Here is a 21,917-nt window from a genome sequence, read left to right as displayed (position 1 = left end):
AACTGAGACCTGGGAACAGCTTCTCGGCTTTAAATCTTAAAACAATTCCTGAAGAACCTCAGCTTTAAAGTCAAATACTTAAACTTAAGTTTCGAACTTTCCTTGCTTTGTTTAAAGGAATATTTAAAGAACACATTTATAGCAAGAATTTCAAAAGTGCAAAGTTCCTCAATTGAAATAGTGTTAAATTTCTAAAGTGAACTATCATGCTGCACTCCCCATTTTTACTCATGAAGAGGAACTCTATTTCCATGCCATATTCACAGCTTCTGTTGTCACAAACCTAGAGCTTACCACAAAAATCATATCATTATGAAAATCAAATCTAACTGGACAACCTAACTGCTGGGGAGGAAAAAAAAATCAAACCAAACCTGAACACATATTTACAGTTAAAAAAAAAGCATGACTTCAGATAATAGTTCAGCAACTTGAGAAGTTAGTAAAAAAGAGAGACTATGGATGGAAAATGGACAGTCAAAGTTGCAAAACATTATGTGATATAAATGCAGTATTTTTACCAGCTCCTGGATAGACAAAATGGGAGGGATGGTGGGGGTAAAGAAACTTTATGAACATTACTGCCTCTTGCTATGAACTCTTCCTTCCCTGGAAAAATTGTTACAAGTCTATGACACTGCACGAGCGATGGTGGTTTATTCTGCTTGGATACTTCTAGATTTCTAGTATCCAAAGATAAATTTCTGGAGAATCTCAATAGGTCTGGCAACATCTGTGCACAGAAAGCAGAGTCAACATTTCAGGTTTAGTGACCCTTCTTCAGAACTAACTAGATCCGAAACACTGACGCTGCTTTCTTTTGCAGATGCGGCCAGACCTGCTGAGGTTCTCCTCCAATGTCTGATTTTATTTCAGAAATGTTAACTCAGTTTCTCTCCACAGAAACTGTCTAGCAAACTGAATATTTCCAGCTTTTTGTTTTTTTTAGTCTTCCAACTTCCACAATATTTTGCTAAAGTACTCATTAAATATTCTGATTTTCTGCGTCTCCCCGAAACCCTGCGGGACTCTTGCAGACCAGCGTTCCTATTTCTGAGACAAAAGGTCTAGGTTCAAGTCCCATCTGCTCTAGAGGTGTATCAGAATATGTCTGAATATGTTTATAAAATCACCCATGTTAGCCTCCCTGACTTAACAGGCCCCACCTACTTCTTGCTCCCTGCTTGCTATTTAAGACCAATAGGAAATATTTGAGTATTCTTTCATATAAACAGCCATATAAAGTCTTTCATATAAAGTATATTTTTTCTCATTACATTCTCTGCTAACTTTAGGTTTTGGCCTGGATCTTTTGTGAAGAATTCATCTGACACCTAAATGGAGGAAGGTCAATTTAAACCAATTCGCAAGAACTTTCGAATGTTGATTGAAGTTGGATGTTCGCAAGTAAAACGATGGCAGGAAGATGGGAAGCCTTCAAAAATGAGATAACGAGAGTTCAGACACAGTATCTTCCTGTTAGAGTGAAAGGCAAGGCTGGTAGCTATGGGGGATGATAGATGACTAGTGAAAGTGAGACTTTAGTGAAGAAAAAGAAGGAAGCATATGTCAGGTCTCAACAGCAGGGATCGAGTGAATCCCTAAAAAAAAGTATAAAGGCAGTAAGAGTATATACTTAAGAGGGAAATCAAGAGGGCAAAAGGGGGACATGAGATAGCTTTGGCAAAGAGGGTTAAAGAGAATCCAAAGGGATTCTACAAATAACGAAGGACAAAAGGGTGACTGAGGAGGTGATAGAGTCCCTGCCTCGTGCTCCCACAAGGAGGTTGAACAGTTCATCCATTTTATTAACACCTTCCACCCCGACCTCAAATTCACCTGTACGGTCTCAGACTCCTCCCTCCACTTCCTAGACCTTTCTATTTCTATCTCGGGCGACCGAATCAACACGGACGTCTACTATAAACCGACTGACTCCCACAGCTACCTAGACTACACCTCCTCCCACCCTGCCCCCTGTAAAGACGCCATCCCATATTCCCAATTCCTTCGTCTCCGCCGAATCTGCTCCCAGGAGGACCAGTTCCAATACCGTACAGCCCAGATGGCCTCCTTCTTCAAGGACCGCAGATTCCTCCCAGACGTGATCGACGATGCCCTCCACCGCATCTCCTCCACTTCCCACTCTTCCGCCCTTGAGCCCCACCCCTCCAACCGCCACCAGGACAGAACCCCACTGGTTCTCACCTACCACCCCACCAACCTCCATATACAGCGTATCATCCGCCGTCATATCCGCCACCTCCAAACGGACCCCACCACCAGAGATATATTTCCCTCCCCTCCCCTATCAGCGTTCCGAAAGGACCACTCCCTCGTGACTCCCTCGTCAGGTCCACACCCCCCATCAACTCAACCTCCACTCCCGGCACCTTCCCCTGCAACCGCAAGAAATGCAAAATTTGCGCCCACACCTCCTCCCTTACTTCTCTCCAAGGCCTCAAGGGATCCTTCCATATCCGCCACAAATTCACCTGCACCTCCACACACATCATCTATTGCATCCACTGCACCCGATGTGGCCTCCTCTATATTGGGGAGACAGCCTGTCTACTTGCGGAACGTTCCAGAGAACACCTCTGGGACACCCGGACCAACCAACCCAACCACCCCGTGGCTCAACACTTTAACTCCCCCTCCCACTCAACCAAGGACATGCAGGTCCTTGGACTCCTCCATCGCCAGACCATAACAACACGACGGTTGGAGGAAGAGCGCCTCATCTTCCGCCTAGGAACCCTCCAACCACAAGGGATGAACTCAGATTTCTCCAGTTTCCTCATTTCCCCTCCCCCCACCTTGTCTCAGTCAAATCTCTCGAACTCAGCACCGCCTTCCTAACCTGCAATCTTCTTCTTGGCCTCTCCGCCCCTACCCCACTCCGGCCTATCACCCTCACCTTGACCTCCTTCCACCTATCGCATCTCCATCACCCTTCCCCGAAGTCCCTCCTCCCTATCTTTTATCTTAGCCTGCTGGACACACTTTCCTCATTCCTGAAGGAGGGCTTATGCCCGAAACATCGAATCTCCTGTTCCTTGGATGCTGCCTAACCTGCTGCACTTTTCCAGTAACACATTTTCAACTCCCTCAAAGATAAGCAAAGATATGTGTGGAACTGCAGGAGATGGGGGAAGATACTAAATGAGTATTTTGCATCAGTGTTTACTGTGGAGGAGGAGGTGGAATATATAGAACATAGAGTCATAGAGATATACAGCATGGAAACAGACCCTTCGGTCCAATCCGTCCATGCTGACCAGATATCCCAACCCAATCTAGTCCCACCTGCTAGCACCCGGCCCATATCCCTCCAAACCCTTCCTATTCATATACCCATCCAAATGTCTCTTAAATGTTGCAATTGTACCAGCCTCCACCACATCCTCTGGCAGCTCATTCCATACACGTACTACCCTCTGCATGAAAAGGTTGCCCTGTAGATCTCTTTTATATCTTTCCTCTCTCACCCTAAACCTTTGCCCTATAGCTCTGGACTCCCCGGCCCCAGGGAAAAGACATTGTCTATTTATCCTATCCATAGCCCTCATAATTTTGCAAATCTGTATAAGGTCATCCCTCAGCGTCCGACGCTCCAGGGAAAACAGCCCCAGCCTGTTCAACCTCTCCCTATAGCTCAAAACCTCAAACCCTGGCAACGCCCTTGTAAATCATTTCTGAACCCTTTCAAGTTTCACAACACCTTTCGGATAGGAAGGAGACAAGAATTGCATGCAATATTCCAACAGTGGCCTAAAAATGTCCTGTACAGCCGCAACATGACCTCCTAACTCCTGTATTCAATACTTTGACCAATAAAACAAAGCATACCAAACGCCTTCTTCACTATCCTATCTACCTGCGACTCCACTTTCAAGGAGCTATGAACCTGCACTCCAAGGTCTCTTTGTTCAGCAACACGCCCTAGAACCTTACCATTAAGTGTATGCGTCCTGCTAAGATTTGCTTTTCCAAAACGCAGCACCTCGCATTTATCTGAATTAAACTCCAGCTGCCACTTCTCAGCCCATTGGCCCATCTGGTCAAGATCCTGTTGTAATCTGAGGTAACCCTCTTCGCTGTCCACTACACCTCCAATTTTGGTGTCATCTGCAAACTTACTAACTGTACCTGTTATGCTCGCATCCAAATCATTTATTTAAGTGACAAAAAAAGTAGAGGACCCAGCACCGATCCTTGTGGTACACCACTGGTCACAGGCCTCCAGTCTGAAAAACAACCTCCACCACCACCCTCTGTCTTCAACCTTTGAATCAATTCTGTATCCAAATGGCTAGTTCTCCCTTTATTCCAAGAGATCTAACCTTGCTAATCAGTCTCCCGTGGGGAACCTTGTCAAATGCCTTACTGAAGTCAATATAGATCACATCTACTGCTCTGCCCTCAGCAATCTTCTTCGTTACTTCTTCAAAAAACTCAATCAAGTCTGTGATTTCCCATGCACAAAACCATATTGACTATCCCTAATCCTTGCCTTTCCAAATACATGTACATCCTGTCCCTCAGGATTCTCTCCAACAACTTGCCCACCATCGAGGTCAGGCTTACCGGTCTATAGTTCCCTGGATTCCCTTCTTAAACAGTGGCACCAGGTTGGCCAATCTCCAGTCTTCCGGCACCTCACCTGTGACTATCGATGATGCAAATACCTTAGCAAGAGGCCCAGCAATCACTTCTCTACCTTCCCACAGAGTTCTCGGGGTACACCTGATTAGGTCCTGGGGATTTATCCACTTTTAACCGTTCCAAGACATCCAGCACTTCCTCCTCTGTAATCTGGACATTTTGCAAGATGTCACCATCTATTTCCTACAGTCTAGATCTTCCATACCCTTTTCCACAGTAAATACTGATGCAAAATATTCATTCAGTATGTCCCCCATTTTCTGAGGCTCCATACAAAGGTCGCCTTGCTGATCTTTGAAGGGCCCAATTCTCTCCCTAGTTAACCTTTTGTCCTTAATATATTTGTCCGACTCAGTGCCACCCACTAGACTGCCATCCTAAACATCCTACATTGAAAAGGTGAACTCACTACTCAGATACCAAAACCTAACAACAGGTGATGATGGACCAGACTACACAGCTAGAAAATTGTATCACAACATCACTGAAGAAACTCCACCAATCAAGCAAAATTAACAAGACAGACCTCAAAAGAATGAAACCGGATGGATCCGATACACTCAATTTTTACAGATTACCTAAGGTACACAAAACAGGGGCCTCCCCTCAGACCCACTTCTTGGTACATTGACATACAGACTAGCAAAGGAACTTCAGCACAAACAAATACCTAGTAGAAGATGCATGCCATGCAAACCACTCCACCCAAGAATTCCTGAACACCAAAGACACCAAGATAGAAGAGGACAAAGTCATGATCTCCTTCGATGTAACAGCCCTAGTCACACTAATTAACATCAGCCTGGCCAAGGAAACACTGACCTTACTACTAAACGAACAAAGACACAAACATCAGACGGCACCAACTCCATCAGCAAGGACAGCATCCTCAAGTGAATAGACCTGTTCCTCACTATTCACTTCACTGTCAATGACAAGACCTACAAATAAATCAATGGAACACCCATGGGATCACCAATATCAGGATTGTCAGCAGAAGTAGTAATGCAGAGACTAGAACAAACAGTCCTCTCCACAATACAATCTAAACTTTGGGTCTGCTATGTGGATGACACCTTTGTCATCACAAAATGGAACAAATTAGAATAAACCTACAATATTGTTAACAATATCCTTACTGGCATAAATTTTACCAAAGACGAGAACATCAACAGACTCCCCTTCCTAGGTGTCATGGTGGAATGATCAGTCAATGGAGAACTGCAGACTAGCGTTTACAGTAAAGCAAACACACAGACCAGACACTCAACTACAGGAGCAATCATCTCAACACCCACAAATAGAGCTGCATCAGAACATTATTTAAATGGGCCACAACACTGTAGCTCCCAAGAATTACAAGCAACAGAAGAAAAATACTTAGACGCATATTCAAAACAGTGGTTATCCCATTACCAATCTTAATCTTACGAGACAATAATTGTCATCCAAATGCTTTCCCATAGATATCTGGTCCACTTGGCTACCTCATTTCCCAGCACCATATCCAGTCATGCCTCCTACTCAGTTGGACCAAAAATACACTGGACAAAGAAATTTTCATGAACACTTTGTATATGATATTATTGAGTGTTCAATCCTCACTGTCTTGAACCCAGGTTTCTGTTTCCGTCACAATGTATTCCCACGTGGCTTTTTGCATTTGAAGCTGATAATCTTATACTTTGTGCTTTTATAAACAGCCAAAGGCAGTTTTAGAATGTATGGCCTTCAATCCTACTTAGTATGCAACCAGTACTTTATAAGATAGAGAAAAAAAACCACTATCAAACAACTACCTATGCATTCCTTTATGAACCTTATTCAATTTTATTTTTTTCCATACTTCTCCTTCAACAATTTAGTTTAAAAACTCTTCCCAACAAGACTAGTTAACCTTCTCTGGTCCACTCCTGCTGAGGTGTAACCCATCCCTTTGGACAGATGTCTCCTATTCCAAAACTGGTCCCAAAGCTCCTAAGAATCTGAAGCCATATCTCCTGTATCAAGTCTCAAACCATCAGTCCTCTCTGCCTTCCATATCTACTTTTACTAGTGCGTACCACTGGGTGAAATGCAGTGATTATCATCTTCAAGGGCTTATCTTGAACTGCCTCCCTTTCTCCTCACCCCTATTGTGCCTCTTTGGTATCAACATTCACAAATAATCTATTGTCCCAGTGATGTCCTTTACGCTGACACCAGAGGACTCAATGCACCTAATTATCTCATTATGGAATCTCTTCTAATGACTGCACTTTTACACATTGTTCTTCTGTATGTGGTTCCTTGTACATTGGTATCATGCTCTCGAGTGCTATCCTTTGTAGTTTAATTAACTGCCCATCAAATAACATTCAGTTAATGTTGCTTTTAGTTTGTTACGATGAAATCTTAAAACTTGAAACCTTGTATGATTTATTCATTGGAAATGCAATTTGTTTGTGCCGAGTTATCGGTCTCTATGGGATCATAGGTACTATGACAGAAGGTAGCTGAAATGGTGTGAATGGGCATTTTATATTGCTTTCTTAAAGTTGCACACAGTTTATATCTCCATGATCAATAAACTGCTCATACCCATTGTACTGGAACAAGCCTATTCACAAATAATTATCAGAGGTTGTTTCGCTTAAGCTTGAGATTTAAACATAGGAAAATAGAGAGATAGGGACAAAAGTGGTCAGTTGAGCTTTATAACACAAATCTACCAGGTCTTTGCTAAATTCAGAATGAAAATGCACAGTAATAATTAGAAAATTATTTTAAGTCAAGCAAGATGATGAAAGACATCATAACATGTCATTATTTTGTAATGTTACACACACTGATTAATTATGTCAATCCTACCATGCATATTTGTCTATTCTCGGATATTGTGAAATAAAGCAATTTAATTGATACCTGACTATACTTCACCAGGTACTTTCTCTGTCTTCAAAACAACTGGGAGGTAATTACATGTACAAAAGCTGTGAGCACAGATTCAGACCACAACAGAAATGTTATACTTTAGGTTATTGTATAACCAGGTATTCAACCTAAGATGCTGAGAGTGCTTAGTGGAGTAATTGGCACTGCTCTACTTAATATAATATATAGGATCTTAAATCCATAAGGAGAAACCCAGAAACAGCAAGTTAGTGAAGGGAATTGGTGAAAGATTTGTGGCACACCTTGCTCACTTGGTGAAATTTAAACCGAGAATTGGAACAGAGCAGAATTTTGGGGCAACTAAGTTCAGCTCAAGGACTTATCACTTTTAAGTAATCCATAAATTTAAGCCCTGGATACTAATCAGAATTTGGACATTGAGTCTCTAAATCTAGCAATGTGATAAACACGAGGAACCAGGTTCAAGTTATTGGACTCCAAATTAAAACTATCATATAAATGATGCTCAAGTGACTGATGTGATGTGAATTTGTGCAGTGTCAACTCAATTCTTCACCATATACACTAAAATGCAATTGCAAACAAATATGCTTAATATGACCAATTAATTGAAAGCAACTGCAATAAGGAGAATTTACATTGTAAAATTCTTCCCCAACTGAGATTTACACTAGAAAATTTGGTTTTGCCATTTAGCAACAATCCAATCAGAATATCCAATAGCAATTTCTACACTCAAAAACTGAATCATCTAATAATTTGATTTCAAGGCTGGAAAAGTGAACCATCAAGTAATTTGACTTAAGGCCTTCTGAATGCAGAGTAACAGACGGCATACCTACCAATTATTTATGCAAAAGCTTTTTTGGCTAGGGTCCTGCATTTTTTTGCTGCCTCTCATAGTCCACCAAGAGAGATCTGATGTATCATTCCTGAAAAAATTGTTTTTTTCAAGACTGCATTTTCCAGTAGTTTGCAATAGGCAGAACTGAGGTAGCCACTGTCTAAAATATCTAACTCATAGTTGCAAATCGTATGTTAGGATACTAAGATTAACTGAATAATGGAATTGCTTCATAATTGTAATTTTAAGTTAGTTCCAGTCCTTAGGTTGTTCCCCAATCTCCCCATTTCTTCTTATTTCGCATTTTCAACATGATCTAACTTATTTGCTTTACTCAGTTAGTGTCCTCCCTCCCCTTCCTGCTCTGCATTCTGTTTTTTTCCAACTGCTCAACTCCTTTCTTTTCTTGTTCAGGTTCTTACCTCCAGGGTTTCCGTCGACGTTCTTTACTATATCGAGACCGACAGTGCCCCTGTCCTTTCCTTCCGATCCATGAGTGCTGCCATTTCTTTTAACTGACATGGCACAACCTGCTCCAGGAGAATCCACAATAAACACAAGGGCCATGGCATAATCTCCTTCACAACTCAGCTGCCAAATTATTAAAAATGTTCTCCTACAGTCCTCTTGTCAGATTCAAATGAATGAGAGGCAGCAAAAAGACAGGTCAGAAAATCTGGAATTAATTTTTCCTCCTTTCTAAACTTATATTTGACCCTCACTAATGTTCTAGTTATCCTTTTCAACATATCTCTATTTGAATTTGCCACAATTCTCCCCTCCATTTCCTGCAACATTCACACTGGCACCTTGGAGACAAGGAATTGGACAGAGTAGGTAATTACTTTGTAACTGAGTTTTGCTAATTGTGTCCACAAGAGGCAGGCTTTTGCAAAAAAACAGAATTAGAAGATAATTTGGAAGTGACATTAGTCACAGATGAAGAAACACAGGAAATGGGAGTTAGACAAGTTCACATGCTTGATATCAATGAACAAAATCCATCATAGAACATCACAGAATAATTCGGAAGGTTAAAAAATGTTGACTTCATTCCTCTCAGGGTCTTGTTATGCTGTTGTAAGGCATTCAAGCCATATTCAACCATTCAAACAATGTGATAATGACACAGAAATGGCGCTAATTTAAAACTGATTAAGGTGTACAGCTGAGCTCTACTGATCTTGAAGATAACACCGATTAAAGATAATAATTTAACTAAAATCCTAAGCAGGTGATGTTTTTGTGATCTTGCAGGTCAAACATAATAACAGACCTCAGAATTACTGCTAGGATATGATTACTTAGGACTTCCCAAACTGAGAATAAACAATAGGTAGGTATAAATCATTCTGCTCTAAGGGAAATTATTTCAAGTTAAAATCAAATCAATTTTTCCTGCTTTGGCAATATAGAAAAATATACACAAAATAATTTGAAGACAATGAATTACAAAATATCTTTTACAAACGCAAAGAATAAAAGAGTCAATGAAGTACTTTTGATTTGCAATAACTACTGTGATGTAGGGAAATACAGCAATTTGCACAGCAAGGTGTTGCAAACAAGATAAATGACCAGATAATTTATTTTGGTGATATTATCTGAGAGATAAAAATTAAGAATGCTCTTGCTCTTTCAATGCCAAGGAATCTTTTATGTTCATCTGAGGGGACCTTGAATGAATGTTTTATTGCAAATATTACATCTCTGACAATGCAGCACTCCCTTAACACTGTACTGGAGTGGTAGCTGAGTTTCACAAGCTTCTGGAGCGGGACTTGAATATACAAACCTCTTGAGCTTAAGCACTTCCTCTTTGAGCCAAAGCTGATACCTAATTGAAAATATTTCATACTTACATAATTTCTTAGCTTATAAATGTTAATAACTGCAATATAACTGTTGACTATCGAACAGCAAAGGAGATAATTTTGGGAGCTTAATGTCATGGCAGTAACAACTCTGGTTTAGCTCAACATTCCTGTATTCCTAGTTTTGGAAATTCTGAAGCTTTAAATCATTGAACCATCCAGTAGAAGGCAGGCATTTGATACATATCGTTTGAATTATCTTTTTCAAATGGCATAGTTTTCCTGCTGCTTTCCCATAACCTTTAAAATATTGCCTTTGTTAAGTATTTATTTAACACTCTTATGAAAGCATTATTGAATAGACTTTCACCACCCTTTCAGAAATTACATTCTAGATAATAATAATGTGCCCTGTGGTTACTGGCCCCCTGCCAGAGAACATAGTTTATCCCAATCTGCTAAATAATGCACTTTAACTTTGAACTTTATCAAATCTCCCATTAACTTTCTTTCTTTGCTTTAAGGAAATCATTAGCTTCTCCTCCCTCCACATAACTGCAGATCCTCAACCCTGATACTATAATAATGTAAATGTATTGTACAATAATACAATTGTAAAAATGAGCCATTTTAGCAATGCTATCAGTCCTTCTTGGTGCCAGAATAAACTTTGTACATTGCATAGAAGAGTTTCCATAAATATACCCCAAGCTACATTTTACTGAGGAGATCATGAATAAACAAAATAGATTTAAATCTCAACTGTAAAATTTCATTAGTTGACCTGGTCATGCAAATCCTGAAATTCTTTTTTCAACATTTGTCCAAATTATTTAAATACTTTTATGTTTAATTTTATTTGTCTTCAAGAATTTTCAAGTTAGATGTTTATTCAAATGTCTAATGTGAAAAATCATGGACAGTACACAATTTAAGCTTACAAAGCAGCAACATATGACATTCAAATCCTTGGTCTGTGCTTATGAACGTGCACGGATTAGATTTTTGTTCGATTAAATTAGATTAACTACAGTGTGGAAACAGGCCATTTGGCCCAACAAGTCCACAGCAACCCTCTGAAGAATAACCCACGCCCCTACATTTACCCCTGACGAATGCACTTAACACCATGGGCAATTTAGCATGACCAATTCACCTAACTTGCACATCTTTGGACTGTAGGAGGAAACTGGAGCACCAAGAGGAAATCCATGCAGACACAAGGAGAATGTGCAAACTCCACACAGTCGCCTGAGGTAGGAATGGAAGTGGGGGGGAAGAATTTAAAAATTTCTGCTCTGGTTTGCCATCCACTGACTTCTGATGAACACTGAACATGTATGGATAATATATATTTTTGTGGGAATACCTTTCAAAGTACGCTGTTTATATTTACTGTCTAAGCATGATGTAAATTAGGTGAGAAATCAAATGGTTGTGAGCCTGCATGGAACTGCAAGCGTCAGTAACTTTAGGAAAGATTTGTAAAACTTAAGGTGGTAAAGGAACTGAAAGGGGAAATTGATTATAAATGGAATAGTGTGTTTTGTCCATGACTTCCACTCTTTATGAAGTGCAAGTGTATCTAACACTAGCACAGTGGTGGAAAGCGATTAGTAGATATGCAACAATAGTGTAGGGGCAGCAAGAGGCATGAAATCACATGAAGAAAGAGCTTACCTAGAAATAGTTTTCTTAATGCAGTTTTATTCATACTGTGGTGTGTCTACAACTCAGTTACAGTGCAGTTTAAATGCCTATGGCTCATTATCATTTGAACATTTTGAAAAGATTAAGACCTGAGTAGCTGGTGAACATGAAGTTATTTTGTCTCTGCAAATTCAGCCTTGGTGTGGGATTTCATGCAGTGTGGCAACAAATGATGGGCTCCTTCAGTAAAGTATGTTCTTCAGGAAATAAGTGAGCTTTGCTCCATCTAACAGTAAAATAGCATATAATGTATGTATCATTGAAGTGTATGGGGTACTGTACTCAAAGCCAGAGATCAATGTATCTTCAGAAAAAAAAATAGACAATTGAAACAATAACCTTTAGAAGAGATCCTATGTGATGGTACAAAAGAGATCACACCCATAGGGTGCACAGAAAAACTCTGCTGTCCCTTTAGCCATTCATCACAAAGTCAGAACTAAAGATCTCTCTTCCATCCTTAAGTAATCTAGTATTCATGACGAATAGTAACTCAGATGGCTTTCTTGAAAAATGTGCTGCACACAAAATAAAAACCCAAAGTATCCTAAATTCTTTCTTCCATCATGTATAATCAATCTCCACTCTTAATAGGATTATCAGATTAGCAAGCAAAAATTGAGGTAAAGCAATACCTTTAAAAGTCGACATCTAGCGAATGTTTGCATTGATGAAACAAGATAGTATTTCTGCTAAACAAAAAGTTTTGCCTAGCTTTCTGAATCAATGGAAGAAACTGCACTTCTAGCTTCTGAAATATACCCAGTTCACATGTTGAGTTTCAACAGCTAGAACCTTACTTGTTTATTGTCTTGGATGATTTGCAGACCCTGCATTGTAACTAATTCTTTTGAATGCTTTTTCAAATTTAAAAAAAATCTGAAACCAAGCTTGAATTAAATGGTAGCTTAATGTTACTCTACTGACTACTTTTCTGCAAAAAATATTTTATTACCTTCACAAACAAAGATTTATAAAAAAAACTTTGCATTTACATCTTTTCTCAAGTTGACATGCCAGCCATCTGTTTTTACCCATTTACTACTACATCAATGTTAGTTTGACAATGAATCAGAATCTACGTTGCTTACAGTTCTGCCCATTGCCACTTGCATTTGATGTTTTAGCTGTCTTGTGGAATAGAATTCTGCTGACTGCCGTGCACAGGAATTCTTGTGATGCATTTGGTCTATCAGAAATTCACTCACTGTACAGCAAAATTACTACTCCCGGATCTATGTCAGCATCAGGAGGAATTGTTGAGGGAGGAAAAGGATAAAGACAACAGTAAATTCTTTATGGAATGCCAAAGGGGGAGTGGACAACAGTTAGTGTCAGGGCTCCAAGAGTCCCTCTGTAAGAATGACACAATATGTATTATTAATCCAAATTCACAGAACAACATGATTTTTCCACAGATGATTAGCACAAATCCCTTCAATTTTCAGTGCAAAAAGCTGTACAAATTTATTGCAAGAACCTTGGGTGCTGCTGCACTTTCAATTCAACTGTGGGTCATGGAACTACTTCAATGTGGTTGAGCATAAGACCATTAAACAAGGAACAGAGGTCAGCCATTCAGTCCATCAAGTCCGTTCTGCCATTCACTGAGATCACGGCTGAACTGATAATCCTTAATTCCACTTTCCCGTCATTCCCCATTACCCTCAATTCCCTTACTGATTAGAAATCTATCTCCACTCTAAATATAATTAACAACCCAGTCTCAACAGCCTCCGTAGTGAAGTATTCCACAGATTCACTACCTTCTGAGAGAATTAATTTCTCCTCATCTCTTTCTTAAATGTGAGATTCCTTATTCTGAGATTATGTCCTCTGGTCCTAGGCTCTCCCACATGGGGAAACAACCTTGCGGCATCTACTCTGTCAAGCCCCTTAGGAATCTGTGTGCTTGAAAAAGATCACTGTTCATTCTTCCAAACTCGAACGAATACAGGCCTAACCTACTCAAGCTCTCCTCATAAGGCAGTACCTGCATACCTGGGATCAACCTAGCGAACCTCCCAAGGACTATGTCAACATACAATCTTTTTTTTCAGTTAAGGAACCCAAACTAGTCAGAATATTCCAGCTGTGGTCTGAATAGTGCCTTCTATAGTTTTAGCAAGACCTCTCTATACTTATACTCCATTCCCTTTGAAATACAGACCAATAAAACATTTGTCTTTCATATTACCTGCTGTTCTTACTTGATAGTTTTTAGTGATTTATGCATGAGGACTGCCAAATCTCTGTGGTGTAGTGTTCTGCAGTCTTTCTCCATTTAAATAATATTCAGCTCCTCAATTCTTCCTTCCAACAGTGCATTTCACATCTCCTAACATTATATTCTATCTGCTCAATTTTTGTCCAATTAGTTTAATTATTTGTACACCTCTGCACTCTCTTCATTCCATCATCATCGCTTCCTAAACCATCTATTTTTGTGCTACCCACAAACCTGGCCACAGTACATTCATCTTCCTCATCCAAAACATTAAGGTATATTGTAAATAATTGTGGTTCCAGCCCTCTGGCACTCCACTAGTCACAGGTTGCCATCTTGAAAAAGTCCCCTTTATCCCGACTCTTTTATTAGCTAGCTAATATACTACCTTTAACATCTTGAGCGCTTATTTTATTAAGTAGCATTACATATGGTATCTTATCAAATACCTTCTGAAAATCCAAATATATCACACCCATTGCTTTTCCTTTGTGCATCCTAAATTTGTCAGGCAAATTTTCCCCTTTGAGAAGCCTCACCGATTCCACTTGATTTTATCATCATCCCTAAATGTTCTGCAATTCAATCCTTTATAATCAGATTCTAACATTTTCCCAAGGACAAATGTTAAGGCAACTGGCCTTTAGTTACCTGTTTTTAAAAAAATCTCTTTGCCTTTCTAAATCAGGGTGCTGCATTGGCAGTTTTCCAATCCTCTGGGGTTTTTCCAGAATCTAAGGATTCTTGGACTATGTCATTTTTGGACTCACTCTTCATTTTATAGATTTAAAAAACCTCTTGCTGCACGATATTATATACCCATTTATAATTTCTGGTCAGTTTTCACTGGTATGTCTGCAGCTTTTCTTCATGGAACCAAATAGCACAGATGGAGGTCATTTGTACCACAAATACCTGTGTCTTTAGAACAGCTATCCAATTTGTCCCGGTGCCCTGTTCTTCCTTGATTACCTCACAAATGTTTTGCTTTTCAAGTTTAACTCCAATTGTCATTTGAAAGTTATGAGTCAATCTGCTTCGACCAGATTTTCTCGTAATGTCCTCAAGGTCATAACCACCATCTGGAACTTATTACCACCCTAGCCCCGTAACCCAGTGTTTACTATGGCTAATCCATCTAACCTGTACATCTTTGAACTGTGGAAAGAAACCACAGCACCTTGCAGAAACCCACGCAGACATGGGGAGAATATGCAAATTCCACACAGGTAATCACCCAAGGTTAGAATCAAATCCGGAACACTGGCATTAAGAGGCAGCAGTACTAACCATTGTGCCACAATGCCCCCTTCTAAGTTATATCCAAGATGTTAGTGTCAATGAACTAGTTACCTGTATTTTCAGGTTAATTTTACTACAAATATAAATTAATATAAATATGAGAAGTTAGCTCCTTTCTAATTATTTAGTAATGGGTTTCTGTACTTTAAAAAATTCACCAACTTTTGTGCACAAAATATTGCACAGTACACACAGGACTGGGTCTATAAGAAGCATTTCCAGGCTAAATGATTTATTTAAACAAAGGCTAAACAGCAAGTAAAGCTTCTATTAAAAAGTAAATACAGCAAGTAAAGTAGTCAACCATTAATCTGAAAAAAGGTCTCGCTCATTTGAATGCTATAAAAAGATTACAGTACCTTCCAAGTTTGATATCTTATAGATGGAAGGATTATATTTAATGAGTATAAAAATAAAGTGATTATTTAAAATCCCATGCTGCGATTATGATCAGTCACAAAAATAGGTCTGCTTCTCAGTTTCAATCAGTCAGATATGTGTTAGCATAAAATATCTTTAAGGAATACCCAAAGTTGAAGCAGACAGATTTCCTAGAGCACAACTACTTTAGTACGTGTACAAAATACCACACCTGGCAAGATGCTTTCGACTGAAATTCTCAGTAGTTGAAGAGTTACCTTAAAACATTTATTTTGTCATTATTCATAGACATTTTATAGCAGCTTCTGCTGATTTTGACTATTTTTAATTAAATTTCTTTACATTACCTTGTGGTCCATATTGCCCGCTTTGAGGACCATAAGTGCTGCTGGAATTGCTTTGCTGGTAAGGAACTGTACCAGGTTGCACTTGCCCTCCAGGTGATGGATGCGGAGAAATAGGAGGACCAGAATGCTGAGAACCGTACTGAGATATTTGAGAGTTTCTTTGCATACCTGGTATAAAACCTATATAGAGGGAAAGATAGTGAGACAGAAAATGTGAGAGAAGGGACACAAACATATAGAAGAAAGAAAAAGAGAAAGCTAATGTATGTAGGTTTGCTCACTGAGCTTAAAGGTTCATTTCCAGACGTTTCATTACCTCATGCGAAGCAATGCTGAAAATCCCTGTTTTCTATTCGTATGAGGTCCACTGACGACATTACCCAGTAAGGTAATGAAACATCTGGAAATGAACCTTTCAGCTCAGCGAGCAAACCTACATCCAAAACCTCAACCTTCTCAAAACTCGCTAAAAGAAAACTAATGATAGCAGCAAATTACAGCACTTGAAACCAAACAATAGTTCACAATATCATTCTTTAAAATTAATGTAGAGATCTGTCATAGCCATGTATCACAGAAGAGAGCTCTTATCATCCCTCCTTTCTATTAATTATCTGCATTACCAAAGTAGGCAAGTTTAACTAAGTTACAACAGTGAAGCCAATCAAATAATACACAAACTGGTTTATTCAAATAAATTCATGGTCAACCTGCATTGCCATTGCACTCAATGAAACATTATATGAAAACACTGATAGTGCTAACATCATGAGTTACTTTTACATTCCTGCAATTATTTATAAGATGTCTGACCTACTGTAACACTTCTTCCCTTATCAATATATCTGTGTAAAGACATGCTTGTTAGTTTAAATTTTAGCTATTTTGGTATGCTCCATAGAAAAATATAGTTAAATCGTACTGTACATTACAATTTTATCATGACCACACAGTGTGTACCCCTTGGAAAAATACTCTTTCATAAAGATAAAATCAACTGGAACCAGAAAGTTGTAAGTGGCAGGTGAATCATGCTCATCACTCAACATTACATATCCCGAGGAAGCTAAGTATTGACATTGCTCATCCACAAGATTAAGTTTCCACAGTAAAAGGTATCTTCCAATTGGATAATAGTATTTAGCACACAGTGGTCATAGAAAATTTGCAGCCCCAGACTATTCCAGCCCATCCTCGAGCAGTGGAGAGTTATTAACCTATTCTGTTAACTACGCTAAATAAGCTAGGAAGAAAGTGAAACCAGATGCAGCATCAGAAAGTAATTATAAATCCTTGTCATAAGAACTACTTCTTTTACACATTAAACAACTTGGATGAAGTGAGGAAATGATTAAAGGAGCAAGTTATGATTTTATTTGCTTGATTAGCCATGTACAATACAGAAATAAACACATTTGTTGGTTTGCATAATGTTGAATCATTTCCTTCTATTGGCCTTCCATTATCTATGATTCGTGTGAAGGAAAATCAGGACAGTAAGAAAATTTTGCACGTAATGACATTTAAAATAACCTGAAGGTCGTTTGTCTTAAGTGGAGTTAGAACTGAAAAAAATCCCCAACAATACCTCCCCTGAGTTAATTATCTTCATTGGAAAAACAATGGCCTATTATAGCTAGAATGTTAATCTAGAGAGCCAGGTCTGAATTCCGCCATGGCAGATGGTAGAATTTGAATTCAATAAAATCCTGGAATTAAGAACCTAATGATGACTGTGAAACATCTGTTGATCGTTGGGAAAAGCTCATCTGGTTCACCAATGTCCATAAGGTAAAGAAACTACCATCCTTACTCAGTCTCATCTATATGTAATTCCAGACCCACAGCAATGTGGTTAAATAACACTGGCCTAGCCAATGAGTTAAAAAAAAGACCATAACTCTGAAGACCATATATAAAAATTCAACTTTAAGACAAATTTACAGTTACGCAGTCAAGATACTGAGGTCAATATTGCATGGGAAGAATTTTCTCAATGGCTATCGGTGGAGGACTGTAAACTCTCAGGATGGCCTTCTTGTCAATTCTTCATGTGACAGGGGCAACTGAAGGTGAGACCAGCCTGCCCAATCTTTCCCAGCTGAGGTTCTCAGTCATTGGCCAACTAGAAGGCTGATTGAAGGATGTTCAAGTGATGTAGAAAGTTTGGAAGGTAATCCATAGAGGAAGGGAAGAAAAGAACCTCTGTTGAGGGTTTATTTTCCTTTCATGGGTTTCTCCTCCAACCATAACACACACATGCACTCAAATAAACAAAACACCCTATTTATTCATCTACAGCCAAATAACTTGCAATGGCATGTTAAATGGCTACAGAGCTGCCATAATCAGTACTACTGTGTTCCTCACTGCCTTTTCAAATGGCAGGGCTCTGAAAACACGCAGCCCACGTAATGAATTACAAAGAATGCACGTAGCAAGTCCGCTTAAGACAAACGACCTTCAAGTTACTTTAAATGTCATTACGTGCAAAGTTTTCTTACCGTGCTGATTTTCCTTCAGGACGGTAAGTGCACAATTTTTAATTTTATAAAACCAAATAACACATACCATTCAGGGAAAATATAGGAGCTAGATGATAAAATCTGTTAAAATCATTGTTTCCACATCTGGCTCGGTCTAGTCATTTCTGAAATATTGTTATCGATCAATAACTGGAATGGTGGAAAATTGAATCCTGCTTGTTTTGTTAAAACTGTTTAAAAATGGTGTTAAAAAAAATTTGTGACTCAATGTTTTGTTTCTCCTCTTTCACATCCAAGAGTCATGGCTGAATGAAGATTAGATCATGGAGGATGATGACGAAATGCTTAGATTGCATTTCTAACTTGCTTGTTCCCATCCAGCTATTACTCACTCAGACTCAAGTATCTTCTTTTCTACCAAACCCCAAAAATTAGCTACAAATACTTTGTTTCAAGTTAGAGAATTCAAAACCAAGGAATTAAATTTAAAGAGGTTCAAATCTTTGCCACTGTTGCTTGTTCCAGGGAAACGTGTCTAATTCAAGTTGCAACAAACATCAAACCTTTACAGACAATTTTATGTTGTAAAATATCGTATGGTAACTAGAAAGAGTGGTATCAATAAAAATATTTTTGACAGCAAGCCAGGAAAGGAAATGAGAGGTCAGATGACCAAAAGTTTGATCAAAGGGGGAGGGTTTCAGGACCATCTTAAATATTGGAAAGGGTGAGGGAGAAGCTTGTAATCAATACATTTAAAAGCACATCCAAAGGTGAAGCAATTAAAATCAGACTTGCTCAAACATCCTGAGGCTATAGGAGAGTACAGAGAGGGGGAGGAACAAGGTCAGAGAAATTTGAAAGCAAGGATTAAGGTAACCAAATATAGGGATGAATGAGATTTGGAGTGAGTTACTAGTAGGATGCTTTTGGATAAGGATTAGTTTAAGTACGGATGAAGAAGGAAGATTGGCCTGGAGAGCACTGACTGAATCACGACTAGAGGAAAGAAAGATATGATTAAGGGGTTCAACACAGATAAACGTGGGCAAGGTCAGTCAACTTATGTTATGAATGTGAAATTTGGCAGACTTGGCATTGGTGTGAATGTGAGGTTGCAAATGCATTTCAGGTTGAATAACTTAAAGGTTAATTCGAGACCTGCCAGGGATGGTTAAGGAACATAATATATGGTAGGAATCACACAAAGTAGCTTCAGTTTTCCTAAATTATACTTGGAGGTTTCTGCTCATTGAATATCTGATATCAGGCAGCATGACAGAGAAAATGGAGGGACTCGAGGACGCTGCGGTGAGGTCGAGCTGAGGAAGAACATTAAAAATAAGGAGCCGGCCTTTCAACCTCTCTAAGATCGTGGCTGATCTGCCACTGACATCAACTCTTTCATGCCAGCTTTTCATAACCAGAAACCCCCTGATATTTTAAAAATCTATCTGCCGCCTCTTTGAAAGCTTTCAGAGATTTGAAACCAAAACTCTTTGGAGTAAACTTCCAGACATTTATTATCCTCAGGAGACATTCCTTCACATCTCAGTATAAATAAGTGCCCCCTTGTTTCAAAGTCCCATACTTTGAGACTCCCATGAGCTGAGTGGCATCGGCTTACATGTGGAACATGTTTGTTTTTTTGATGGTATTGTTGAGCAGCAGCATGGAGATATGGAATAGAAAAGAGTTAGGGGTTAGGTCCTTATGAGACTCCACGTAATGAAGTGAGGACAGGTAAAGAAGTCGCAGCAACTTGATTCCCTGGGTATGATTTAATGAGTAAGAATGGAATCAAGCTAAAACAGCTCCACCCTTCTGGATGATGGAGGTGAGTTTTGCAGTCAGCTGTCTCAAAGGTTGCCAATTGGACATGAAGGATGTGAGAAAATAGTTTATCATGGTTGCAGTTGTAAAGAATGGCATTTGCACCTTTGACAAGGGCTCATTTAAATTGCTGCCAGGCTAGAAAATTGATTGGAAGGACTCAGTCACAGGGTTATAGCAAAGATGGGCAGGAAGGGCATGGGTCTCATGAACAAGGCAAAATTGGAGACAGATTGCAGAAGGAATATAATCTAGAGGTTATAATCTATACAATCTATAATGCAAACTCAGAGTAAGGCCAGTAGGGAACATTTGGAAAAGTTGGCTTAAATGGGCTGTGAGAAGTGCAGTGATCAAATCGACGAAGTGGAAAATTTAAAAGCATTGCCGGATTCATAGAAACATAGAACATTACAGTGGAGTACAGGCCCCTTGGCCCTCAATGTTGCTCCGACCTGTGGAACCAATCCGAAGCCCATCTACCCTACATTATTTCATTTTTATCCAAATGTTAATCCAATGACAATTTAAATGCCCTTAAAGCTGACGAGTCTACTACTGTTGCAGGCAGAGCGTTCCACATCCTTACTACTCTCTGAGAGAAACTACCTCTGACATTGGTCCTATATCTATCACACCTCAATTTAAAGCTATGTCTCCTTGTGCTCGCCATCACTATCCAACGAAAAAGGCTCTCACTGTCCACCCTATCTATCTGACCCTCTGATTATCTTATTTGCCTCAATTAAGTCACCTCTCAACCTTATTCTCTAATGAAAACAGCCTCAAATCATACAGTCAAATAGTCACAGAGATTTACAGCAAGGAAACAGACCCTTCGGTCCAACTCGTCCATGCCGACCAGATATCCCAACCCAATTTTATTCATAGACCCATCCAGATGCCTTTCAAATGTTGTAACTAGTTAGCCTCCACCACATCCTCTGGCAGCTCATTCCATACACGTACCACCCTCGGCGTGAAAAAGTTGCCCCTTCAGTCTCTTTTATATCTTTCCCCTCTCACCCTAAACCTATGCCCTGTAGTCCTGGACTCCCACATTCCAGGGAAAAGACCTCGTCTATTTATCCGACCCATGCCCCTCATGATTTCATAAACCTCTATAAGGTCACCTCTTAGCCTCTGTTTCTCCAGGGAAAACAGCCCTAGCCTATTCAACTTCTCCCTATAGCTCAAATCCTCCAACCTGGCAACATCCTTGGAAATCTTTTCTGAACTCTTTCATGTTTCACAACATCTTTCCGATAGGAAGGAGACCAGAATTAAATGCCATACTCCAACAGTGGCCTAACCAACAGCCGCAACATGACCTCCCAACTCCTGTACTCAATACTCTGACCAGCAAAAAAAAAGCATACCAAACGCCTTCTTCACTATCCTATCTACCTG

General features: G+C 39.4%; 1 protein-coding gene across 12 annotated transcripts in view; it reads right to left on the bottom strand.

Moving 5' to 3' along the window:
• Nucleotides 1-21,917, bottom strand: part of arid1b (AT-rich interactive domain 1B) — a 609,086-nt gene that overhangs the window by 149,128 nt on the left and 438,041 nt on the right. For 6 of the 12 annotated variants that reach the window (XM_060831573.1, XM_060831574.1, XM_060831575.1 and 3 more), the window contains 2 exons: nt 16,189-16,368; nt 8,830-8,937 (listed from right to left, as the gene is read on the bottom strand). The exons of 1 other annotated variant lie outside the window; for it this stretch is intronic. In XM_060831573.1, the coding sequence (XP_060687556.1) occupies nt 8,830-8,937; nt 16,189-16,368 (288 nt within the window). The remainder of the gene's footprint in view (nt 1-8,829; nt 8,938-16,188; nt 16,369-21,917) is intronic. 5 more of the 12 variants (XM_060831578.1, XM_060831579.1, XM_060831583.1 and 2 more) reach the window with 1 other exon arrangement.

This window comes from Hemiscyllium ocellatum, chromosome 10, assembly GCF_020745735.1.
Source record: "Hemiscyllium ocellatum isolate sHemOce1 chromosome 10, sHemOce1.pat.X.cur, whole genome shotgun sequence".
NCBI classification, from domain to species: Eukaryota; Metazoa; Chordata; class Chondrichthyes; order Orectolobiformes; family Hemiscylliidae; genus Hemiscyllium; species Hemiscyllium ocellatum.
Note: the sequence above shows the minus strand (reverse complement) of the source record. Positions and strands in the feature narration are given on the sequence as shown.